Genomic DNA, 26,797 nt, shown 5'->3' on the forward strand with positions numbered 1-26,797 from the left:
GAACTGTCAGGTCAATATCCTGTGTCATAACCATACACCCAAGGCACTTCGCAAGGGAACAAATATTGTAGATATAGCCAAGATATGAGAAAGATAACTGATTGAAAATAAATCTACTACATAAAACAGCTTCATTTGGCCATATAGAGAATCCTTGATAATAAAAATACATTTGGATACACCATTCTTCCCATAAAACGATGGATAGCATCTTGAATAATACTATAATACTTGGCTTTACGCCTTGGTGATAACATTAATCAATATCTTGGGTTTTATATAAACCCGTGTAGAGAAGTCCTTTCAAGAGCTACCAAGCTCTTCTTGAGGAAAATATGGGGGTCCTTTATAGTCTCTTCACCGCCAGCGTGGAATGGTTGCAAGGAAGGAGAAAGTCGAGCAATCATCTTCTCTTGCATAGCCTTTTGAAAAGCTGACTTGTTCCCTGTTCTCTTTGCTTTTCCTTTGGATGCTCATGTGCCTTCAAAATCATCTACTTATTGAGAGTCAGCAGTACTCATTAAAGTCTACTTCTTCTTCTTTGAAACATTTGCTAGTTGATTCACCTCAATGTGCACCTGGTAGCTTGCAGGAGCTTGTAATTTGATGAGTTGGCTCTTCAATAAATACTCCTGATAAAGTACGCGATAGCTGATAACCCTCTTCTAACAAGAAAACAATGGCCACTTCTCTTGCATTTAGCCCTTCTTGCCTGACCCAATCTCGCAACTTGTCATGAAGGTTTGTGACCGAATAATCCTTTCCTTGGTTTTCCTGAAGCTCTTCAATCTCGTAACTTTTCATGAAGGTTTGTGACCGAACAATTCTTTCCTTGGTTTTCCTGAAGCTCTTCAATTAAGCTATCTTTTTGGAATAACTCCTCCTTCAGCTCCTCAATCTGTTGGAGATAGAAATCCTCTTGGCTCTTGATCTCCTTTTGAAATTTCTCTTCTATAGCTTCCACCTTTTGTGGAGAGTTCCCCATGGGTTACAAGTAGTACAAGAGGGATGGGGGATGCCTTTACTTCGAATTTGTTGTTGAGAACCTTGGTTCTGATACCACTCTAACGAGCGCGGGCATCTAGATAAACACTCCAATCCTAGTTTGAATACACTTACAAAGCAATGAGAAACTTTACACTAAATGAAAGCTATCCTCACTCAACACATCGTTGGGGCAGGAATGGGCTGCCCCTCCCTTAGGAACAACTTCATTCCAAGGAATATGTTTTTATAGTAAAAGTATGTGGGTGCTTTGCACCAGATTTCCCAAGATGTGCATAAAACCAAAACAACTGAAAGAGATAAACCTTCGCCCAAGCCCAAGGCAAGGGGAGCTTCCAGCTTCTCAATCCCCTTGGATGAGCTCACAAGCTCTATTCCCTGTCTCTCACAAGTCCCGCAAGTGAGGATCTCGCAGGCACAAGAATCCCCAGTCTCATTAAGCAGTAAAAGTTTGTGTGATCTTTTATAGTTCTTTTTGAAAAGAAATGGAGAAAGCTTTCCTCTATAATCCCTGGTATAACAACTCATACGATGGGAGAAGTCTCTGTACAACCAAGATAACTCCCCTACAGCTTATCAGAATCAGCACAACATCACTAGAGCTTATGTACAGTTAGCCAGATGCAACACAGCATGTGTATCACAGTACAAGAACTACGGGTACGTGTACAACAGGGTACAGCAGGTACATGTACGTGTACAACAGATATGGGTACTGTGGATACGGGTACAGCTGGTGTAGGTATGGCAGATACAAGTGCAGCAAATACGGGTTGAAGAGGTACGTTTATAGTACAGTACCTGGCTTGTATAGTCAATGCAGTTTCGCAGCACTTTATACCTGACGGTTGGTACAACTTCTGGTGACTGGGATAACTCTAGCAAGTACATGTACAACAGGTACAAGTACTGTTCATTAACCACAGCAGAATAGGCAGGTTCGGCTTGCACAGTAGGTATTGGTTCAACACCAGGCAGCAGGTATGAAAGTAAACGTACGTCCACCAGCGGCAACTCAGTAGGTGTAACTCGGGCAGGGGCTGCATATACGGCATCCGTTGCTTGGCGATGGGAAGCGAAGTATTAACAATGATGGATTAAAGGTGACCAGGTCGACTTTCTTAAAGGGTTCAAGGTGGTCAATTATTAGAAACCCACGTAAAGGTGGAAAGTTTTCTCTTGAGATTACATCTGGGAGTTGCTCTTTTTATTACTCCTCTCCACGAGTCTAGATTGCCAAAAAGAATACCTAAGATGCCCAAGCTTAATAAGAGTACCCAATATTATAAATCATGTCCGTCCTTATTCAAATGAGTGTGAACCCAGAAGCTTATAAACGGGCCTTTATAAAAATATCTCCTCTATGGCCTCTTTTCACGTGTTATAAGCCCTATAAAATATCACAAATATATGAGCAAACGAGAGTATTCACTCGGGATAAGTAGCATGCAGTACTAGGCGTCCCCGGCACTACCTATCCCTTTACACATCCAAGCAGGCCGGACATAAAAAACACATCATTCTCTACCAAAAATCCTCTAATGCATTCACATCCATCATGATTTATGCACATGCTATTGGACATCTCCCGTTCTCAATACTTATACTACTCTTGGTCACTCTGGAATTCCCAAAGTCTTTACACATAGGAACATGCCCAGTTTGGTGACACCTATATCTGTAGGGCTAGAGAAGGAGAAGTTGCAGTCTGTCAAGGAGTTCTTTAAAGACATGCAAGATATGCTGCAAGCAGCAAAAGATAGCGTACATAGTGCACAAGGTTGTGCGAAGACGTAAGTAGACAAGGGCCCCAGAGAAGTAGCCTTCAAAAGCTTTTACCTAGATACTACGGTCCCTTTACAATCCTTCAGAAGGTTGGTGGATTAGCGTACAAACTTGAGTTGCTAGAGAGCTCTCGAGTTCATCCTGTTTATTATGTCAGTAGATTGCGAAAAACCGTTGATCATAAGGAGAATGTAGTTTCTCGAAGCATTTTGGTGGGGTTGATAGAACCACCATCTCTTCCACATGAACTTGAGAGGATTCTCGGATTTAGAGATCGGAACACGAGTCACACTGTGTACCGAGAGGCACTTGTTAAGTGGAAGGATCACGAGGATGAGGCGTCCACGTGGGAATGCTTGAGTACACTAACCGCGATCTTTTCGGAGTTTGTTTTCGCGGATGAAAACTCTTCTTAAGGGGGGAGTAATGTTACGTAGCCCGTAGAGGCTATGAGGATGAAACCGGCCTTCAAAAACTTGACGGGCGGTGAAACAAATACTCGCACACAAAACACTTCATCAACCATGGGGACCTGCAAAAGGAAACAAACAAGGGGAGCTAGAGTGCTACTGCAAACAATACACGGACACCAATTGGTCCCAAAACGCAGTGGCGCCCCTTGCGGTATTTCTTTATATTTGATCACATTTGAGTACAAAGTACCACTTATAGAATCCTCCACCAATAGGATCCCTTATAGTTTGACCCAGGACTTCCAAAAGAGAACTCTCGTTATTACAGCACAGCATACCATAGAGAAGGCACACCTGTACAACCTCTCCCTGCTGGAAAAAGTCTCCTCCATCTCTACCATGGATCCCTCAAACCCTTTCCCAAACGGCAGTAGGGCTGTACCAAACCATGTGTCCTTCCTTGTAGCCACAGCTTGCATGTAACCTCGAGAATCTACAACCTGTTCACATGAATCCAAAGACATGCTTTCCACATGAAACCAAAGACCTGTATCCCATAAACCATAGGCATGTTTCCTCGATACCAAAGTCCTGTTTCATCTCGAAAACAAACGTCCTGTTTCCATGAGAAACCCACAAATACACCATCCAATTACGGTGCCAAAAACCTAGAGAGAGAAAGATAGAGGACGTGTCAAGCAATCCTTGAATACACATAAGTCCAAGACGAAGAGTAACAACACATCTCTTCCAAGAACATCATCCTGTGTATCCCAATCTCTAAAACAAGGCCTGCAAACCACGATGAGAGAGAGAAAGAGAAAAGCCTATCTCTATTCTCCTTCAACCAGCCCACATGCATCCCATAGAGAGAGAGAGAGAGAGAGAAATCGGTGGCTGCCGTCTGTCCCCACATGTATGCTTCTGTTCAGTCCTGTGGCAGTTTGCCCCTTTTTAAGAGAGAAAGCAAAACTCCCTGTATCCCTGGGCGCCACCTGAACGCTTCTACTTCTCCCATAGTCCGCCTGTTTGCACAAGAGAGAGGGAGACATTCCACAGGCTGTCTGCCCGTATGTGCCGCCTAGTGGCTGCTTGCCATGAGAAAAACCAGCCCCTCTGTGTGCCACGTAGGCTGCAATCCCTGGCTATACAGCCCACGTACCTCCACATGCGCCGCCTCCTATCCTTTAGCCGCCAGCCTATCCCTGCAGACCAGCGTAGCCACACATTCCAGCCTGCCGGTATGCAAGAGAAAGAGAGAGAGAAAGCGAGCGCAGTCCAGCCTTACGCTTTCCTGCAGCCCATCAGTCCCCTTCCAAGGGAGAGGTAGAGGGTAGTGTATTCAGCCCGGTGCTTTTTCCCTGTAGCCCACCAGTTGCCAAAGGAACGCCATGTCCAAGGAGAAGAAGCCATGCCCAAGGAGAAGCGCCACACGACTCCACACCATCCAAATCCGCCACCCTTCCCTTTATAACCATGCGATTTGCTTTTCTCCAAGAAAAAAAACTAAAAGCAAATAGTAAAGTGCATGCTTCCATAAAAATAATATTTTTAATCATCAAAGGTTTAAAAACCTTATAAACCTTAAAATCCTCTTTTGTCCCTTTCACACTTGGGCTGGCCACACATATGGGTTTCCTTTTCATATCCAAACTGATGCCGTTCACACTGTCCATCCCGTGCCCATGCCCACCTGCTTATTGTCCAGAGAAAAACACAGGGTCGTAACAGAGGAGCTCAACCAAGCATGGTGATACACGTGTTTAAAGTTTATTATTAATAAATCCATGTATACTAGTGTCTATTTATGACCGGATGGTTACTTATAGCAGTAGTGGTCACTATATAAGTGAGGTATGTGTTATTATCATTATGATTGACCAAGAGTAGACGTGACAGATCATAGATAGTCTTGCCGAAGGCCTTAGTAGGCAGGTCCTAGTGGCATGGCATGCCATGACTGATTGGTATGGATATGTAGGAGTGAGCCTTAGCCAGCATACCTTTCTTCAGCTCTACGTAACGCAGGTTGCTACTTGGACATACCCAGAGAGTTCCCACTCTTAGGCATCATTGGGAGGTGCATGACATTACACTCCTCATTGAGAGGAGATTTCGGTAGAGACTCTAGCACTTGTACAGGACGAGCCAGGTGTCCTACTTCTTCTATGGCTGTTTCTACATGGTGGCTTGCCCACCAACCAATGGAGATATATTTTTGACATGGAACCCTCTTGTCCTAGGTGCCCAGCTGCATCCCAAATAGTGTATCATTGCTTATGGGAGTGCAGCAGGGAGCACAGAGGATCTGGGTATCTATAGTCCAGCTTTTTGGCAGATTGAGTAATCCTATTTATATTACTTGGGGTGCTATTGCATGGATGACTCAGTCTGGCCCACAGCTTCTTTTTGAGGGCAAGGGAGCAGATCTTGTTTTAGTTGTCCGTAGGGGCATAGCTCTGAGATGTTTACTTCAAAATATCCCCCCAGTCACGATACACACCACCTTCACTGAATATGGACACCACGTTGGAGATTATTGCTAGCATAGCTCAGAGATGTTTGCTTCAAGATATCCCCCCAGTCACGATATACACCACCTTTGCTAACCACCTTGCAGATTTTTGCAAGTATTACGGCGTCGCATATCTGGAAGCAAATGCTCAGAGGCCTTCGAGGTTATTCAGGTTTGACACCCAATGTATTTGTAGTACGGGGAGTGACATCGTTCACACTCTTTTGGTGGTCACCTGGATCCTCATACAGGGATCTTCTAGAGCTGCATAGACAAAGCGCATCAGATTTATGAGAGTGGAACCATGGAACCATGGTATTTTCTTCTCCTCCATTCCTACGGGAATTTTATGGCAGCATAGTGCCCCCGATTGGTTCTCCCTTTGTATGATTTTATTTTACTTTTTTTTTCCCGGGAAAAAGATCCTTCTATTAGTTACTGAAAAAACATCCTTGAAGGGCTCAAAACAGCTACGAAAGGCTAGATACAAACTCACCTCATCTAAATGGCACGAATCAAGTAATCAAAGGAGGGGAAAGAGACGCTTCTCCTTGGGCTGGCCACTCTCTGAGGAGAAGGCTATCTCAAGAGGAGGGGGGGAAACAACCACACAGGTGGTCTGTAAAACCAAGTGGGGTCACCACCTCTATTAGTAATGCCAAGGGCCAGGCCGCCAGAGCCTCAAGAAAGCTTTCCGCTGCTTCCACCCTGTAACTTCCCCCACTGACTGCGGAGGGTATGTATGATATCAAGCCAAATTTCTTCTCATAGACTCTGCTGGCGGAGTGTGGATACCCTCAATGGCTTCATTGCATCTAGCTCGCCATATGTGCCAGGTTGCAATGCTATTACAAATCTCCCATGTTTGGCAAGAGCCTAGTCACGAGAGGGTATGCTGTCGCCTGTAGGAGCAGAGGCAGCACGCTGTAGTTAGGAACAGCCGCCTCTGTGCTGCTGTAGTGGCCTGACTGCAGTGTACAGCTGCCTGGTTATGACCTGAAGAGGAGATGGCCTAGCAGCCGGTTGTAGCAGAGCAGAAACGTAGGTGGCAGCCGCCTCTGTGCAAGAAGCGTAGCCTGAAACGTGTGCAGCCGTCAGCAACGTTGGAGGAGATGGCCCCTCTTGAGAGCATGCGCCTGTTGTATGCAGTAGCACAGCTCCCTTTGAACAAGGTTCAGCCGTCAACAACAAAACGATGCAAGCGTAGGGTGATGGAGGCGCACGAATTCCCCTTCCTCTTAAAGGTGATCGTGAAGCTTTTCTTATTAAGGATGGAGAGGGAGTAATCAATAAGTGCTGGCTGGCTCCCCACGCTTGCATGTGGGCGGCCAGCTCTAAGGGGGTGTGGGTAGGTGACCATGCCCACCCCCACTCTCACTTAAAGTGGGGCTCCCCACCTTGGCCCCTAAGTGGGTGCCCAAAGGGGGTGCCCACTTTTAAATAAATGTGAACACCTAACCTTATAAAATAAAAGGTTAGAAATAAAATAATAAAAACAACATGTGCAACATACTTACCACCTGTTCACATGCACTAAAGCTCGTCAGAATACAAAGCAGACTTCACGACTCACTGGCAGGCGTCCCCGCTCAGTAAGTAACACGTCAAACAGGCAAACACAAAAATACAAGTCATGCGAAAACAGTTTCAAGCATGCAAAATATGTGTGCATGTGCAAATAGTAACATGGACATATCTCCCGTTCATGGAACAAGTACAAAATATCTGTCGGCACAAAACTGGCACGACATAAAACATAAAAACCTGGTCTTCCTATGGAGTGACAGTCCCATAGGTAAGACACAGTTCCAGGCACGAGTCTCCCTATGGTGTGACAGTCCCATAGGCAAAACATGGCACGAATACTGGCTCTTCCATGGCGTGACAATCCCATGGGTCGAACACAGTCCAGGTCATACACGGGTGGCACTGGTCTGGCTCCCGTCCATACGACACCATCCTGCTAACACACGAATTGCACCAGTCTGGCTCCCGTCCTTTTCAGCAAAATACTGGCCTCTTCACACGAGACACCGGCCTGGCCTCAAGTGAACGAGACGCAAAAACTGAAGATGGACCAAATGGTCGGCCAATTGGTGACATCCCCTTGGGCTTCTAAAGAGTTGACCTCAACTGAAAAGCCTCAAGATATGCCTGCAACAATTGTGGATAATCTGCAAAATAATCCTCATTTACCCACTTGGCATCAATAGGTAAATAATTCTTAAACTTCACAAGGTATCTCCTAGAAAGCTTTCCTGCAGGTAGCTTTCTCTCCTTGTGAAAAACAATTTGTTCTGGCTGGAGGATCTCCTCAAGCTCTTCAATCTCTGGTGGATCTTCTGTGACAGGCTCATCAGGATCTGGCCCCACATATTTCCGAAATAGACTCACATGAAAAGCATTGTGAACCTTCCAATGACTAGGTAAAGCAAGCCTGTAGGACACTTCATTGATCTTGTGAATCACCTTGAAGGGTCCATAATAGTGAGGAGAAAGCTTAGGATATGATCCTTCTCGTCCTGGCCTCTTCCGAAGCCTAGCCTTCTCAAATTTCAGCAATACCCAATCACCCTCTTTGACTTCCATGTCCCTTCTATGCTTGTCAGCAGCCATTTTAAGCTTATCCTGAGATCTTGCAATGGCTGTCCGCACCTGACCAAAGGCAACATCCAAGTCACGAACATATAAATTAGCTGCAAAAATCTCATCCTTTGTACGAAGGATGGGTGGCAAGACCACTCTGCCATAAATAATCTCAAACGGAGCCTTGCCCGTGGAAGCATGGATCGTATTGTTGTAGGCAAACTCAACAAGTGGAAGATATTTCTCCCATGCGGTCTTTTGATTTGCCACATAACACTTCAACAAATCCAACACGGCTGAATTTGCAGCTTCACTTTGGCCATCTGTTTGGGGATGATAAGCTGATGAAAACTCAAGCTTAGTACCCATATTATCAAACAAAGCCCTCCAAAATAGGCTTGTAGTCCTGGGATCTCTATCCCCAACAATGGATTTAGGCATACCATGATGCTTGAAAATATTAGCAAGAAAAAGCTTTACCATATGATCAGCTTTGATGGTTTTCTTGACGGGCAAGAAGTGAGCTTGCTTGCTAAACCTGTCCATAATAGTCCAAATAGCATCATTCCCATGCTGGGATCTAGGCAAATCCATAATAAAATCCATCGTGATACTTTCCCAAGGTTGCGAGGGAATAGGCAATGGCTGAAGCAAACCTGGAGGTTTTTGCCTGTCAAATTTCACCTTTTGGCAAGTAATACATGCACGCACATAAGCCTCAATGTCTTTACGCATGCTCGGCCAAAAGAAATACCTCTGAATCATGCGTGTAGTAGGCATAATACCTCTATGACCAGCATAAGGTGGAGCGTGACATTCGTCCATAACCTTTGGACGCAAATCCTCCACCACACAGAGGCAATTATCCTTCATGAGATAACCCTCGTTGATAACATAAGAGGCATGTGAATGACCAGCCATCAAATCAGTCCATATATGGCAAAAATCAGCATCCAAATGATACAAATCTCTCATAGTAGATAGGTCTCCATGAGAGGCCACTGAGACTGCAGCAACATAAGGCCTCCTAGATAGTGCATCGGCCACTACATTTTTCTTTCCTGGAGTATGCACAATCTGAAAATGAAACATGGAAAGAAAATTTGCCATTCTCATCTGCTTCTCTGAAAGCTTGGTTTGAGATAGAAAGTATCTCAAGCTTTGATGATCTGTCTTGACTACAAATTCAGCCCCAAGAAGGTAATGTTTCCAAATCTTTAAGGCGTGAATTACAGCCAAGAGCTCTTTCTCATAGATATCCATATGAAGCTCAGCATCATGCAAACGACGGCTCTCGTATGCAACTGCATGCCCTTCTTGATTTAGGACAGCTCCTATGCAATCACCACAAGCATCAGATTCAACCACGAATGACTTGTGTAAGTCAGGAACAATCAATACTGGACCACATATGATCGCATGCTTGAGCTGCAAGAAAGCATCCTGTTCCTTTGAAGTCCATTTGAAAGCAGTTTTCTTCTTCGTGAGATCATGTAGAGGAGTGGCAATCATAGCAAAATGCCTTATGAAACGCCTGTAGTACGAACATAATCCCATGATCAGAGGCTCACGGCAATGATGCAGGTGCACAGGGAGGCGCAGAGATGAGTGACGCAGCTCTCAAGTCGGCACAACAGGGCAGAAGCTGCGCAAGCAAAAGCGGCGATTGTATGTAGAGAGACTCGGGCGGCTAGCACTGGTAGTTGGGTGGCGCTACTCTCACGAATGCGCAAGCACACAAGAGGTGTAGAAGAAGCAAGGTAGCGCTGTTGTGCAAAGGAGCGTTGTAGATGGTGGCTGGCGAAGCAGCGGTGGTAGTCGGCGCTGCAAAGGTGGCGCAACCAAATAGTAGGAGGTGCAAGCGCAATTCAAGACGGTGCAATTAGAGTTGCATTGGCGGCAGATTGGAACTGCAGTGGTGGGTGGGCGTTGCAGAGCCGTAGAGGTGGAGGAATTGGTAGTTGTTTGGGGTAGAGAAGGTGGATGAAGATAATGATGCTCTCCATAAGTTCTTTAATAAATCTCCTCGAGTACTTCTATGAATCTCCAAGAGGATGCATGCTTCTTTATATACTTAAAGGGTACCTGCTTTTGCCACGCTTTGGTTTTGTTTTTACCACTTGGCTTTTGTTTTATTTTCTTGCTTTTGTTTTAATAATAGTCAAAGTTCTTGATTTGAATCTTCAGGGCTTTGCTTTTTGGCCCTGGAGCAGCTTTTTGCAAAAGTGGCTTTTAGCTTTTTGATCCAGTTCGATGTCGTCTTTCCAATGGTGCCCTCAGCTTTTTGGTCAACAAAGTTTGACTTTTGCTTTTTTCTTGCTTTTTAACCAAGATAGGTGCTTTTTCCAATTCCAACTTTAGGAACCCTATTTCCTTGTGTCCATCATCTTGTCCTTGTGTCCGGGCATGAGTTCTATCATGTGAAAAGAGCATGGAGGACCAAATAGTTACATTCTCTCCCTCTTACATCACAGTTGTCTTCAACTTTGGTATGCATATGATCGTGGTACTAGTCCCATGTGGTGCTCTTGTGCATCTGATCTTTCCTCATGTATGTGGTGTCTTCTGCTCCTCTGGGAACCTCTTTATGCCTTTCTTTCACCGATGTCCTTGTTCTTGATGGTACATGTTCTTTCATAGCCTGTCAGGGGTTAGATATAATAAATGTATACTCACCTTCTGCAAAAACTAGACACAAGCTAGTCAACAAACAAGTATGCATTATTCGTGTCTACTGGGTATCCCAGGTACTGGCCAAGTAGTCTGGAGCCGAGTGGACTATCACATGCCATAAATCCAAGCAGTGTCTACGCATCAAAAACAGCACACAAAGTCAAAGAAATTCAAACATACATCAGTATGCAATGCACAAGTAATGATCCTCTTGTTCATGGATTGTCCTGTCCGGTTTTATCAAAACCGTGCTGAGACATCTGGTCACTAGGATCGCTTAGTCTTCCGTCGAGGCCATCTGGTCACAATGACCGCTCGAGAGTTCATCAATAGTTCTTAAACTTCAAGAGGAATTTCCTAACCACTGTCCTTCCTCTTTTTCTCACGGAATGGAATACAATCTGTTCCAGCTGGAAGATTTCTTCTTGTTCTTCCACTTTTGGTGGATCATCCAATACATGCTCTTCTGGGGGTAGTCTTGTATATGGCTTCAATAAACTGACATGGAAGGCATTATGTATCCTTGAATGATTTAGAAGGTCCAAACGATAACATACATCGTTGATCTTCTTGGTAACCTCAAAAGGTCCATAATATCTGGGGACAAGCTTGGGTTCTTTGAGCTCCTTAGCTTTTGACTTTCTAAGTCTTGCTTTTTCAAATTGCAATAGCACCCAATCCCCTTCTTCAAAAGTGACCTTCCTTCTATGCTTGTCTGCAGCTTTTTTTTGCTTGGCTCGAGATGTCTCAATAGCCTTCCGAACCTGTGCAAAGGCCGTATCCAAATCTCGAGCAAACTCGTCCGCATGGAAGATCTCTTCCTTGGTCTTCAAAATAGGCAACAACAATGGATTGCCATAAATAATCTCAAAAGGAGCTTTGAGATTATTGAATGAACAGTGTTGTTAATATGGAATAATCAATACCGGTCCTTTGCTAGCATAAAATTTTAGTGCTTCAAAGGATTCTTTTTCAGCTTTGGCCCACCGAAATCCCACAGCTTTGTTTGTCAAATCATGTAGTGGACTTGCTACCACAGCAAACCACTTGATGAACTTCCTATAATAAGAGCATAAGCCAAGGAAACTTCGAACTACATGCACACTAGTCAACTCTGGCCATTCCACAATAGACGTGACCTTTTTTGGGTCCATCTTGACTCCTTTCCTGGACACTATATGGCCCAAGTAGTGAATCTCTGACAAAAAGAACTCACTCTTCTTGCCATTCACATACAACTTGTGCTTCCGCAATTCCTGGAATACCATATCCAAGTGTTTCCGATGCTCTTCTTCGCTCTTTGAATGCACACAAAAATGTCATCAAAGAAAGTAGCTGCAAACTTTCTCTATGCTTGAAATATTCTTTCCATCATTCGATTGAAGGTAGCTGGGGCATTGGTAAGACCAAAAGGCATCACCAAATACTCATAGAGTCCAAAGGTAGTCCCGAATGCGGTCTTTTGAATTTCCTCTGGAACAATCCTGACTTGATGGTATCCACTCTTCAAGTCAATCCTGTTGAAAATAGTGGCTCCATCCAATCTATCCAAGGATCATGGCATAAAAGTAAATGATTAGAACCCTCTCAAAATAGGGACATATGGGTGAGATATTAGACAAGATATCATCAATCCTAGGAATAGGAAACCTGTTCTTTACAGTGATCTTGTTAAGAGCTCTGTAATCAATACACATACGCCAAGAACCATCCTTTTTCTGAACCAATAAGATTGGGGAGCAAATTCTGAACCAATAAGACTGGGGAGCAAAAAGGTGATGAGCTAGGTCGAATCAAACCCTTTTTCAAAAGGTCGATCACTTGCTTGGTAATCTCCTCTTATTGAGCCTGACTCACTCTATAAGGTCTATTAGGAGGTGAGCTTCATGGCATGATGTCAATCTTATAATCTTCCGGTCTCTTTGGAGGTGGCTCTCCTGGAAGAGTATCTGTAAAAAAATCCTCATGCGTCTTTAGGAAATCTTTCCTTTCATGATCAAGAGTTGAGAGTGACTTATCACCCTCAGATTCCTTTGGATCTCTTACATATATCAAGTACGAAAAAATAGATTGCTTTATTGCTTTAGGAACTTGTATATGACTAATGAGTGGAATGGAATTCCCCTCAACTTCTACATCAAAAGTTATATTCTTGCCTTTAAAAGGAAACCTAATCTTATGTCCAGCCCAATCAATGGCTGGACCTATCTTCTTATGCAAAGGCATACCCAAAATCACATCACAATGTCCAACTTTGCCAACCACAAAGTTCTCATGATCTACATGGTCTCTGATCTGTGTTGAAATTAGGGCATTGTGATGAGCTATGGTGGATCAAACACTAGAATCAACATCATTAACAAAGTGATTAGCAAATAATTAAGATGTAATTAGTGGGTAATTAACAAACAGATTAATGTAGGCATGGATACTCAAAAACCAGCAAATTCTCATCAGGGCAATGCCTCAATTTATAGAGTTTACATCAAGCATCAAATCCCATTGATTTCTCCATAATTCACTCCACCTCTTTTTCCTGATTCTCTCCACCTCTTCACTTTTCCCAGAATATCTCCCAGAATATCTCCACACTTTCGAGAATATCTTCACACTTCCTAAATCTTCTCATGCTACCCTTTATTCTCTCCCAGTAGATTCTTCTCACCTTTTCACAGGTTCTTTCACATTTACTCATTCTCTTTTACACCCTCTAACCAAGGGCTTGTTCCCGCACACACCCTATTCACTTGTATTTTTCAACACCTCCCCTCAAGTGAATACTCCTAGTACACCTAGACTCTATACCAAGTTTGCCTCCCCTTACTTGATAGTCCGCGACTAGTGCCTACACCTCTCCTCAAGTTATCTTAGCACACCTGGACCCTATATCAAGTTTCTCTCTTACTTGATAGCCTGCGACCAATGCCTCGAGTTAAACTCATAGTCCTTGATACTCTCTCTCTCTATGTGTCCAAGGCTTACTATAAGTGCCCGCGACCTTGACTAAAGTGCTTACACATACATCTATCTACCATGTGGCCTACATCATCGGTGGCTCAGAGGTGGTTTTACTTTGTTGGGGCAGGTTACATTGGGTTGTGGGGTCTCTCTCTCTCTCTCTCTCTCTCTCTCTCTCAGAGATTTTCACATGGCTCCTCACTCTTTGGAGCCTCACATCTTCTCTTCTCTTCTCTTCAGTCTTCTTATCATGGCAGCTTCTCTCCACGCGTCCATCTCTTCTTTCAGTCTTCTTGGGGCAGCTTCTCTTCTTGTGGCAGCTTCTCTTCTCGTTTCCATGTCTTCCTTCAATTCTTCCTTTAGATCTTCTTCTCGGTGTGGATCCTCTTCTTGGAAAGAGATATTCTTCTTCTTCCATGGCTGGGGCCATGAGCCTGTCCGTCAGGTCTTTTTGCTCCATGTGAGCAACATGTTTAAATGTTTTGCTGACAGTTCCTTTGGGTTTTTGATGTTTATCTTGTATCATTATGCAATGCAAACCCAAATTTATGCGGGAGGTCTTATCTCTTGCCTTATTCTGGACAAGGGTAGTATCTGATCCCATATTTACACTGATGTAATGTGTCCAATACATAATGCGTATAGCATTCATTCTTATGCACATTCCAAATGTAACTCTGGTTGTGAATAATCTTGATTTTGAGTGAGATTTATAGGCATTAACCAAGGGTTAAATGCAAAATGATGATTATCACAATTTTATCAACACAATACCAAAAATTACATTAAATTAAGGTAACCAATTTTGTACGGAATGGTTGGAGTATCAAACCAACTCCGAATTGCAATCTGAAGTTATAGGGATCTGTATCAAATACCTAATGGTTAATTTGAACCCTCAATTGCACCAAAATGCAGTGATTAGCACTGATTAATCATCGATTAGCAAATTAATCCACTGTTTTGTGTGCAGAAAACAGAGTATGCGGGGAGTCCAGATCTGGTGCCTTAGACTTCAAATGAGCTCAAATGCTTTCAAAGGCATCAATAGCAATGAGTCTAGTAGAGGATTAAGCTAATAAACACAAGATTTGACCAAATATTGAAAGCTTAATCTCTGTTTTACCAAAGTCACTTGCAGATTTGATGAAGAGCTTGGATCTCACTGTAGACTTGATGAAACTCAATTTTGTCTTCACCAGCTTGTAAAGCATGCTTGAAAACACCTTGGGCTAAGAGGAATTGAAGCAATTTGATTTGATGAGCACAAGATCTGCAATTTCATCAGAAAAGTCTGCGCTGGTCAATTTCGTAATTTCTCCCTCATGCGCCGGCGGTTTGCTGCGTGGATTCAACTGGCTGAAGCTCCTTTGGGTTAGCTACCTTGGGCTAGAAGGGTTTGGCCAATGATTGAGTATGCAAGGAGCTAGAGCTCCTTCACCAGCTGGGGGTACAGAGATGAGTTGAAAAAAGAGGGAAAAATTATAATTTTTTACTAATCCTAATTAGCAAAATAATTAGCAAGATAATGGGCTCACAAATTAGCATGGCTCTAAGACCATGTTGAAATTAGGGCATTGTGATGAGCTATGGTGGATCACACACTAGAATCAACATCATTAACAAAGTGATTAGCAAATAATTAAGATGTAATTAATGGATAATTAACAAATAGATTAATGTAGGTATGGATACTAAAAAACCAGCAAATTCTCATTAGGGCAATGCCTCAATTTATAGAGTTATTTCTCCATGATTCACTCCACCTCTTTTCCCTGATTCTCTCCACCTCTTCACTTTTCCCAGAATATCTCCCAGAATATCTCCGCACTTCCTAAATCTTCTCATGCTACCCTTTATTCTCTCCTAGTAGATTCTTCTCACCTTTTCACAGGTTCTTTCACATTTACTCATTCTCTTTTACAGCCTCTAACCAAGGGCTTGTTCCCGCACACACCCTATTCACTTGTATTTTTCAACAATCTGTAAGCGAAGCTGTCCCAAAATAGGAGTCACCTCGGCTGACATTCCTTCAAAAAGTGGCACTTGCTGTAATAGGAGTTTCGAATCTATCCAAAGGGAGGTTCATGGCTTCGACCACTCGTGGATGGATGTAGTGGTGGGTAGTACCACTATCGAACTGAATAAGTACTGGTTGGTTTGCCACTTTGCCCCAAGCTTTGAAGAGTTGCCTCTTCTCTGTTGGAGTATCATCTTGATGTTGAAGTTCTTTAGGTAATGCATTACTTTGGGGCGGCCTGGCTTCTTGGTTTGGTTTATCAGGACATTTTGCAGCCATAGGCCCTTTCTTTGCACATTGGAAACATTTACCTTCTTTGACATAATCCTCGAGTTGTTTGCGGGATAGCTTCTTTTGGTACAATGAGGGTTTATTCTCATTTTTGTTCTTCCTTTCTTGTGGCTCGTTCCTTGTTTGAGATCCCCCTTTGAACTTTTGCTTTTGGGACGAGTCTCGATTCTCATTCTTTGATTTTCCCACCATCCAAGACATATATAGAGCTTCGGCTTGCAAGGCTTTGTCTTGGGCTTCTTCCAAGGTTTTAGGTCCCATCATATAGACTGCTTGCAATCCATTGACAAACTTTCACATTTCCATCAATGGTGGGATAGGAGTGTATGAGGTAAACTTCAATGAGACAGCTGAAAAGTTATTAAGATATGTTGCCACACTTTCTCCCTCCTTTCATCTCATTCCTTCTGTACATTTGCCTCGAAGGTTGCGGGAAGAAACTTCTTGTTGAACATGGTTTTGAAATCAGACCATGAGGTAGGCTTGGTCCCTTCTTGGACCACCTTTAGCCACCAATTCAAGGTGGCATCTTTCAATTCAAGGTGGCATCTTTCAAGTGCATACGGGCCGTGCGTAGTTTGAACTTTTCAGAGAAGTCCTCTCCTCCAAAGGTGGCGTCAAACAGTTTGATGAAGGATAGAGCTTTCTGAGTGTCCCGCTTTCCATAAAAGGTATAAAATTTTACGCTTCTCTCTCTTGGCTTGAAGTCCGCTTTGCCGGTTGAAGGCTCTTTTGCCTTCTTCTCTTTTGCTAAGCCAGAAGAGGCTGCATCTGATAGAGCGAGTCTGGGGGTAGCTTCTCTCTGTCCTCCATGCGTTATGGATCGGGTGGCTTTGGGTTCTTCTCTAAAGGTAACCCCTTTACCTCATAAGTATGCTTTAGCGGCTTCCACACCTTCCGCTTTGGTGGTTTGGTCTTTGATAAAGTCTTCGAACATCCGAGCTCTTCTGTAGTCTTGTTTCTTCTTGGCTCTCCAAGCTAGGAACTCTTCTTCTTGAAGATACTTTTGGAACTTTTGAAAGTCTCGATATTCAGCTGATGTCATGACTGCGGTCTCATGAGAGACAGATTGGCGGCCTTGGATCTCTTCTGGATGCTTGGGGTTGTCTTCATAGTTGTTCCCTTCTTGAGGCCCTTGGTCTCCCTCAACTCTTGACATGGTTCTGTCACCCTAGAAAAGCTTTCTTCAAGAGAAAACCTGTTGTGATACCACTGTAAGCCCAACGCAGCGTGCAGTAATAGATGAAATCACGTGTACGAGAGATAAAGATAGAGAGAGAGAAGGGGGAGATATAAATGGGAATAGGGGTTTCACACAGTGCACGCTGAGTGGGAAAGAGGCCCCACCCCCTCTTCAGGAATTTATTTCAGGAACAATCCACAGGCTTTTCCAAGCCAGGACCAATACACAAATGAATACAATATCAAACAAAAGTGTCCATGTCGGGATCAAGCCGAGCCGAGTCGATGTTGAGGCACAAGATAACTGATGTCGAGCTCACCACGAGGATGACCCACAATAGACTTACACCCGGTTAGTAGCAATATCCAAGTTTGATGTTCCCAAATACCCTCAAGGCTCTTTGCACTCAATCCAAACAAAAGTAATTTTAGGAGTGCTAACACAAAGTAACTTCCTTCTTAAGGATCTAGATAGGTCAGCGATGCTGAGGCAAAACACAAGGTGGAGTCGAGTACTGAAAACAAAGGCGGTGTAGGGTGGCAATGTTCACTAGGCAGGCAAAGGCACTGCTGATGGAGGCGCTGTTGTTAGTGTGGCGATTGGCTCTGTTTGATTGTGCAGGCAGCGTCCGGTGGCAGCTGTAGTAGCTGAGGCGCTGGTGGCTATTGATCGGAGGCTCATGGCAATGATGTAGGCGCACAGGGAGGCGTAGAGATGAGTGATGCAGCTCTCAAGGCGGCACAACAGGGTAGAAGCTGCACAAGCAAAAGCGGCGATTGTATGCAGAGAGACTCGAGCGGCTAGCGCTGGCAGTTTGGTGGCGCTACTCCCAAGAAGGCGCAGGCACACAAGAGGTGTAGAAGCAGGGCAATGCTGATGTGCAAAGGAGCGCTCCAGTTTGCTGCCGGTGGCTAGCGAAGCAACGGTGGTAGGAGGTGCAGGCGGTGGCGCAACCAAGAAGTAGGAGGTGCAGGCGGCGGCGCAAACAATTCAAGACGGTGCAAGTAGAGTTGCATTGGCGGCAGACCGGCGCTGCACTGGTGGGTGGGCACTGTAGAGGTGGCTGCCGCCGGTAGAGGTGGAGGAACTGGGAGGTGCTTGGGGTAGAGAAGGTGGATGAAGATAATGATGCTCTCCACAAGTTCTTTAATAAATCTCCATGAGTACTTCTATGAATCTCCAAGAGGATGCATGCTTCTTTATATACTTGAAGGGGTGCCTGCTTTTGCCACGCTTTGCTTTTGCTTTTACCACTTGGCTTTTGCTTTGCCTCCTTGCTTTTGTTTTAATAATAGTCAAAGTTCTTGATTTGAATCTTCACGGCCTTGCTTTTTGGCCCTGGATCAGCTTTTTGCAAAAGCGGCTTTTAGCTTTTTGATCTAGTTCGATGCCCTCTTTCCAAAGGTGCCCTTAGCTTTTGGTCAACAAAATTTGACTTTTGCTTTTTTCTTGCTTTTTGACCAAGATGGGTGCTTTTTCCAATTCCAACTTTAGGAACCTGTTTCCACGTTTCCATCATCCTTTCCATGTGTCTAGGCATGAGTTCTATCATGTGAAAAGAGCATGGAGGACCAAATAGTTACATATGGACTGTTTTTGGGGCTGATTTGGCACAGAATTTGGGGCTGTTTTGGGCTCCATATCGGGCTGTTTTATGGATTGATTATGAGCTGAATTCATTGGACTGTTTTGAGGCAGTTTTTGGACGGCTTTTGGTGCTGTGTTTATAGCTTGGCTATAGATTGTGATATGGGCAAGAGTTGTGCTGATGCTTTGTGGAAACTCCGGTGCTGATTGCACTTGCACCTTGGTATCTTGTAAAAGCTTGTGTGTGAATAAAGAAGTGTGGGGGCTGGCCGTTTTGGCTCAATGCGGTGTTATTGTATTATTTACGGTTCTTCCGCTGTGTTATCATGCTCTGTTTGGTATTTGAAGTGTTGGTCTATTATTGTTCTGAGCCAGGGTGGGAGGGGGGGGGGGACTAAAGGAGGCGGTCCGTTGGACTGACGCTGAGGGCAAACTCTGGCTAGATGTCCCATCTGCTTGCGAATGAAGCATTGGCCTGGAAGGCGTGAATACTCCACTTGTTGAATGATGGGGTCGCCTAGAAGGCATGGAATAAATATAACACAAGGCACTGAATCCAGCGAGGCAACACAGATGCGAAGGGATGGAATGTCGACTGCCTGTGGAAGGGCTGAGATGGCAGTGGGGGGGATTCCATCACTCTCCCCATGGAACCACCAATCACCAAGAGAAGAGGAAGGTATTTCTTCGTAAGGCTTGTGAAGCAAACTGTCACTGTGGGAAGCCCGACACACCAGCCAAAGGGTCGGACGCAGGGTAAAGCCGTGCTACCACCGCGCAAAGAAGGCTTGGGTCGTACGCAATGCAAGGGGGCTCAACTGCATGACTCGGTCTGACAGCGCTGGCGAGTCGAACTCCACCTGGTAGTAGCCATGCCCGAGAGGGTGAATGTGTGTGATCTTTGCAGGCTCACCTGTAAAAGATCCCTAAGTTGTCTGCGCGTAGGGTAGCTACCAACAATTTTGCAAACTAGGGTTGAGGCCTCTAATGCTGCAACAGTCGTAGCAAGGATTTGAAGGTCCACTTTGTAAAAAGATAAGCAAGCAACCGCGGCCTCGGTCGGGGGTGACGGAACGGCTGCCGTGGAGTCCTGCTGAGGTGAAGACTAGAAAGTGCCGAGACTTGCCGAGATGGAAACGCCCCGAAGAACCTGAAATATCTACCTGCTGCGGGAAGAGGGAAAGGAAGGAGAAAAGGGGAGAAAGAGCTGCGGAGGAGGGAAATCGGCCCTTGGGGATTTGGGAAGAAGGGGAGGGGGGGGGCGCGTGCAGGAGAAAGAAAGATAGATATATTAACGTCTCCTAAAGGCCAAAATGGCCCATGAGACCAAAACAAGGTACAACTGATGATGATGATGTCTCATCATAACAAATCTGAAAGAAAGAATGAAAATAGTAACATCCTAAGAGAGCTAAGAGCTGAAAGCTGAACCGCTGAATTTTCGCGGTAAACTCCTCTGGTGGCGGGCAATGATGGCTCGAATCTGCCGATGGTGAGGGAGTTGTGGACGCGATCCTCGTGGGCGTCTCGCTCTACAGATGGCAATGGCTCTGTGCAAGGTGACTCCTCTGGAGGGTGGTCTGCCAGGTAGGCCTATAGATGGGGGAGTAGATGTTGGTGAGGTTACAATGCTGGCTCTGAAAAAATTTGTGAGGGCTCTCTGTCTAGGCGGCTCTGGTCCCACTGTGTGTCCTCCCGGGTAGTCCCTCTAAAGAGGCGCAAAAAAGGGAAGAGGGGGGGAAATGGGGGGCAGAAAGCGGAAAGGGGAGGGGGCGGGGCAGGCACAGAGGAAGGGTGGTGAAGCAGGGCAGGGCGGCGCAGAGAGAGGGGGAAAGGCGGCACACACAGAAGCAAAGGGGGGGGGGGGGGAGGGGGGACCGGCACGAAGGGGGGAGAGTGCAGGACCAGGCAAAACGGGGGGGAGCTCAGAGAGCGCAAACAACTAATTTTCTTTTGGTGAGCAGGCGAATTTTATTTTACTTTATAGAGGTCTTCTTTAAAACCCCAGGTCCAGGTGGTCAACTAAGCATTCTTGTCTCCATCCTGACAGAATAGAATAGTAAAATGCTGGCTGTATCTTGGCTCCAAACTGTACTAACCACCTTCTGCTTCAGCTCACCCACTTTTGAATCACTGCCATCATGGCCATGGTGACACTTGCGATGCCCGAGACCCACGCTGACTTGCGGTGGGAGCCTACCAGTAGCATTGTAGCCTGGTATATTTGGCAGGAGAGGTGGAGTGGCTATCGATGGCACAGACACCTCGCCAGTGGAGACCTTCCACTTTATATGGATGTATCTCATCCATACCCTCCAGGGTGTTTGGAGCACCTGATAGGCGAGTCAAAGAGCATGCAGCAGTGCCGAGCAATCTTCTTCGACACTTGGAGCCCGGGTCCCTCCCTCACCCTAGGGGACATTGACGTCCGAATGTGGCCTTTCTCCCCTTCCCCCTCGATGTGGCCTCTCTCTGAGAGCTGTCAGCCATCGCAGGAGAGAGCACCCCTCCCCCCACTCCCCCCCCCCTCTCTTTCCCTCTTCTTTTGCCCACTTTGTTTATTTCACCTCCTTCAAGGGTTGTGGTCCACCAGCAAGGATCTTTTGAAAACCTTCCAGGATCTAACTGAGGAGGTATGACATTTTTCCCATCCTGACCATGGCATGCACCCAAAGGCTGGCCCATGTCATCTCTGATCAAATCATTCCACATAATAGGCTGCTTGTCTACCTCTCCTTCTGAACTTGGTGATTGCTGTCTCAGAAAAAGTCTCATGCTACTTTACTCCCTGACAATGGTTGATAAAAGAGGAAATTATGATCTGCCTCTGCAAAGATCCAACGTGTCTTGTGCATCCAACCTCTCCCATGTGGGGTGTACATTTGGCGATATGATATATGAAGACATTCTTCCATGGCTGTCCTTAGAAGAAATCCTTCGATGGCAAGCTCACAAAGCAATGCCTTGCACTGAATATCTGGGTCAATAATTTTCAGTCTTTGCTCCTGCCTAGGTGGATGACTGTATCCCATGCAACTCTAGCCAAAGTCTCTGTTGTGCCATCCAAGCCTTTCCACAAGAAATTTCCTTGATTGGCAATGAAGGCACAGGAAGAACACCAGCAAGACACAATAAATCAGGCTGTTGCAAGCAAGACCTGGTTTGCAAAAAATTATTCTAGAAGCTAGGTGCAGTCTCACAGAGTTCCACTTTAGAAGGTACACGATATCTAGTGGCGGGTTCCCCTCTCAATCCATGTAAAAAAGCCAACACCCCAAGACTCAAGTGGGTCTGTCCGAGTCACTGATCCAAAATCCAATTGATTTGTGCCAATTAATGTGTGCACCAGTAAAGGAGACATCATCATTAGGATATGGTCTTCAACTGCAGAAACCTTATAACGAAGCTATTAACTTTTTAAGCATTCATGGCAGTTGATCATCTAATGCAAAGATGAACGTGGTACATAAGCAGGTGGCAAGGAAGATGCTGTTGTTTTGGTGGGAAGAGATGGCGTGGAAAAGAACCTGTGCTCATTTTGTGGGCTTCTTGGCATCTCGACAGAAGCACACTCTTCTCAACAATGCTTTACACTGCTGGATGCATTTCACGTTTGACAATTTGCTCGTTGCAAATGCAAAATTTCAAAGTGATCTTCTTGATGCCAAGGTATACAATAATACTCACTCGTCATTCAAAATTTTCAAAAAGCTGTGAGCCATTTTATCTGTTGTCATGTTAAAGTAGCAATATTCAGTGGCTGGGTTCTTGCCACAGAATGGGGCATGACGTCAAATCCCAACACCTATAATGTAGTATATAACCTATAATGTAGTATATTCTATTTGATATTCTTTCAACATGGTCTCGGTTTTGCATCTCAAGCTCAAAAATCTCACTGTTTTTGCAGGCACAATATGAAGCACAAAAAAATCAAACAACTGCCGTTGACGTGGAGAACCTTCAACTTATCGATCGCTTGCATGCAATGTCATCCGAAATAGCACATCTGAAAATTGCTATTTGCGAGAAGGAAAAACAAGAGGAAGATTTGCATAGGTCTCTAGAAGATACTGCTGTTATCGAAAGCTCAATGCGGGCAGAGCTCGAGCAGGAACATCTGCATATAGAAGAACTTGAGCTTGAATCTATCAGGTTGCAGGTATTATACTAGATTCCGGTACTTAAAACAATTTATATTCTGCTGGTAGCTATATACTGCTTGAACTTAAGAAACCTTTGAACCTGATTTGTGATCTTTGTGCAGAAAAAACTCCAATTGCAAAGCGCAGAGGATACTGTTGGTGAAGTCCAACATGCTATGGAGATAGATGGTCTAGAAAACACTATGAAGGACCTGCATATCCAAATTGAAGAAAAGTCGAGTCAAATAGAATCATATGCAAAGGTATCCTCTTGAGCTTCCATACCTTTTTTATTGCTTGAGCTCTGCTTATTCATGCAATTTTTTATCTTGCGGTGTGATTGTGTGTGTGCATGTGTTCTTGGTTTTCCGAAAAGCATATGAAGCTAATATGTTAGAGAACCTGCGCATGTAGGCTCTGAAAGATACAGCAGAAAAGCTGGAGGGCTCTTCAGATGAATCACAAGAACAATTAAGCAATGCCTTTGAGATTGCTGGATCTTTACGGAAAATCCTGGAAGATCGTGAAAATCAATTCGCGACGCTAGAAGGAAACTGCCGAGTACGATCCATGAAAACTTCTAAAATTTTTCCATAGGTACATGAGAATTATGTAACATTTCATCACACTTTTATTTATCAGAGGAGGGAGTTGGAACTAGGAGAGGTTCAATGCAAGCTTGCCGTTGCCAACAACGCATTCTCTGAAACTATAGAAACCCGTGATGCCAGAATACGTGAGCTTGAGAGCAGGCTTACTCAAAAGCAGAATGAGGTGGGTTTGTTAACGTTTTTCCCTGTTTTAATGCACAACTACATCTGCAAAATTACATCAAAATCTCTCTCATGTGCAGGTGCAAGATGCACAGCAAGAAATGCAAGATTTGCAGATAGCACTTGATGCTAAAGAGAGTCTTGTACGAAGACTCGAATATGATATGAAACTAAAATCAGGTGTGTAAGTGATTAACCTTTAAATTATAAAATCTGATGTGTAAGTGATTAACCTTTAAATTATAAAATCTGATGTGTGATGCTTAAATCACTGCATGTTTCTATGATATTGTCGCTGATTCTTTGTTTTTGCTTGTGTGCGCAGATAGGGATTCATCCAGGACAAAGACTTTTGTCTCCAGCTTGAGTTCATGGTCATCATCAGCAGGTCAACTTGATGCCCTGTCTGGTTTTAAGAGTAACACGCACTCCATACAGATGGAGTCTATGAAGCATGTGTACATGCAAACAAAAGCAGCGTTGCAGCAGGGGATCAGTCCGGACCATTGCGTCTCAGGCTACAGATTGTCAGCATTCAAAGTGCAAACAAAACCATCTTGGAAGATCCATGGTGCATCATCTCAAGAAGACAGAAAGTGCACTTTACTCTCTTTGCACCACTTGGGCAAGGATCATGAAAATCAGTCAGAAGAGATGCCGCCTCAGCAAAATACTGGCAAGGGCAGACAGAATGGGCTGCAATGCAATGTGACTGATGCAACTTTGCAAGACCAAGTTACCATCACTCATCAAGGGCATGAGAGCATGAATTCCTCTAATCAGATAGAGTCTGGAATCATGCCTGCAGAATGCACTAGTATGGGTTCGGCTAACCATGGCCAGCGAACAGTGTCCTTGGTTACAAGGCCCTTGTTGAGAGAGGGGAGTACTGCTATTGTCCCATCTCTCTCCTCCACCATTTCGAAAACAGAGGATGACGCGATTTTTTTCTCTTTGCATGGTGAGCCCAAGAAGCAATCAAAATCAGAGTTTACAAGGTCTTCCAACTTGAAGCTCTTCTTGGAGCCTGTTGACAGTTTGCATGTGGAGATTCAGCAATTACAAGCTCGGATTCTGGAACGGATAAAAGCCTCTGCAAGCTTGAATGTGGTAGGGCAAAGCCCTTCATGATAGATTCTAAACAAGTTGAACCTTAGCCTTTAATGACAAAGTGCCAAAGCAAAAAAATAATAATCTAATTTGGGGTTTCAACATTTCTGGTTGATATCAGGAGAAAGGAAGCTGAAGTTGTGCTTTGCTATCCAGCGCGGTAGCTAACAGGTAGAATTTCTTTTTTGCTAAGATAAATTATATTATATAGGTGCCAGGGATCAATCCCATTAGCATTCTACCCAAAGGCCTATCTCAGAAAATGCCATAAACCAGTGAACTAGGACAAGAGCTTCATTTGTACTTAAGAGATGCATGTCTTGTAGCATAATTTTACATGATTTCGTGTTTCAATGGATTATCTAATGAAATCATTGTTGATGATTAAGCGTTTACATGCTATTTAATTATCTGAATATATGCTCATCCCTTTTGCAGGCTGACATATTTCTCACAGGAGAGCCAAAAAGCTTCTCAATCTTCTCTCTTTGTACGTTTTTGGCTGAGAACAAATTTGAATAAAACTCCAGTAGTAATTGAGATTCATTGAGTTGTGCCCCTTTCTGTAGCAAAAGAGCATTTCCAGATGCACCGAGTTGTAAAAAAAATAGTGCATTTAGAGAGAGAATGGCAGTTCCAAGCTAGTGGTTTTACATTCAAGGCTTCTTGCATGGCTCGTTGAGAAGTTTGATGTTCCTTGTCTCCTTTTTATGCATTTCAATTGTCAGGCACATAATGGAACTAATTTCATACAAGACAAGACCATGAAGCTGCCAAGCACATGGTGCAAGACTAAATTATAGACGTGTTTATAAGGTTGGAAGGGTGGTGGGCAAAAGTGAGGAGAGCTGGGTCTTTTTATTATCAAGCTAATTTCTCAAATTTGAAAACTGAGGGGTTTACCCTTAAAGGGAAGGGAGAATTAAAATTTTATTTATCCAAATAAGGGCTAGGACCAGGAAAAATCAGTTGTCATGTGGCTAGTATCATGGGAGGGTGGATGAGGAACAATCATATCAACCGAGATTGCACCAACCACAATGATTGCGGTAGGTTGCTTAGACAAAAGATAGTTCACAATCAATAAGCCCTCGTTGCCCCCAAACATGGGCTTGTTTGGGTTTATAGATGGGTTGACAGACATGCACCCACTCGTGATTCACTTGATTATCATGTGGCAAGTTGCGGATGTTGATATATCACCTTCATAGCAGGATGTATTACATAGGGATTTATTGCATGAGGGTGTCTTGCATGATAACATACAACAAAGTGTGCATGTAGATGAATTACATGTACACGCCTTGAGCATCTTGTTGATGATGTCCATGTTGACAATGGTGTCTTATGTTGCAATTGCCATCACACTTGATAACTTTCCACCCCTTATAGGAGCAATGCAGACCTATGAGGTGCCAATCTAGATTTATGTTTTTTGCCTCTTTACCATGAGAGTTGTCTCATGGAATGTGCAGGGCCTACATGGCGTCTTTCCTTGCCATTGGAAGTTGTTTCACCTTGCAGCTATGGATGGTTCCAATGTAGCCATATTTGGTAGTGATGTGCCATATTTAGTAGTGATGTGTGTGATCACCCTAGGACCAGGCATGGCACTCTTTTTTCTCTTGAGGAGGTTTTTATCCTGTGCTAATACACCCATCTTGGGATATACTTATCATCTTTGTACATCATACATTCATTATCTATCTATCATATAATTATGTGCTTCCTAGAGCTTTCCATTGTGCGCGCA

General features: G+C 44.2%; 1 protein-coding gene across 1 annotated transcript in view; it reads left to right on the plus strand.

Annotated features, from left to right (window-relative positions):
- Positions 1-25,744, plus strand: part of LOC147637542 (uncharacterized) — a 79,589-nt gene extending 53,845 nt beyond the window's left edge. Inside the window, exons 12-20 of the mRNA XM_086798906.1 lie at positions 22,491-22,685; positions 22,927-23,178; positions 23,284-23,424; positions 23,576-23,722; positions 23,804-23,935; positions 24,015-24,114; positions 24,260-25,044; positions 25,166-25,215; positions 25,483-25,744. Of these exons, the coding sequence (XP_086655032.1) occupies positions 22,491-22,685; positions 22,927-23,178; positions 23,284-23,424; positions 23,576-23,722; positions 23,804-23,935; positions 24,015-24,114; positions 24,260-25,044; positions 25,166-25,180 (1,767 nt within the window). The 3' untranslated portion in view covers positions 25,181-25,215; positions 25,483-25,744. The remainder of the gene's footprint in view (positions 1-22,490; positions 22,686-22,926; positions 23,179-23,283; positions 23,425-23,575; positions 23,723-23,803; positions 23,936-24,014; positions 24,115-24,259; positions 25,045-25,165; positions 25,216-25,482) is intronic.
- Positions 25,745-26,797: the final 1,053 nt, after the last annotated feature.

Source organism: Cibotium barometz, chromosome 6 (genome assembly GCF_041138505.1).
Source record: "Cibotium barometz isolate CiBa-2024 chromosome 6, ASM4113850v1, whole genome shotgun sequence".
NCBI classification, from domain to species: Eukaryota; Viridiplantae; Streptophyta; class Polypodiopsida; order Cyatheales; family Cibotiaceae; genus Cibotium; species Cibotium barometz.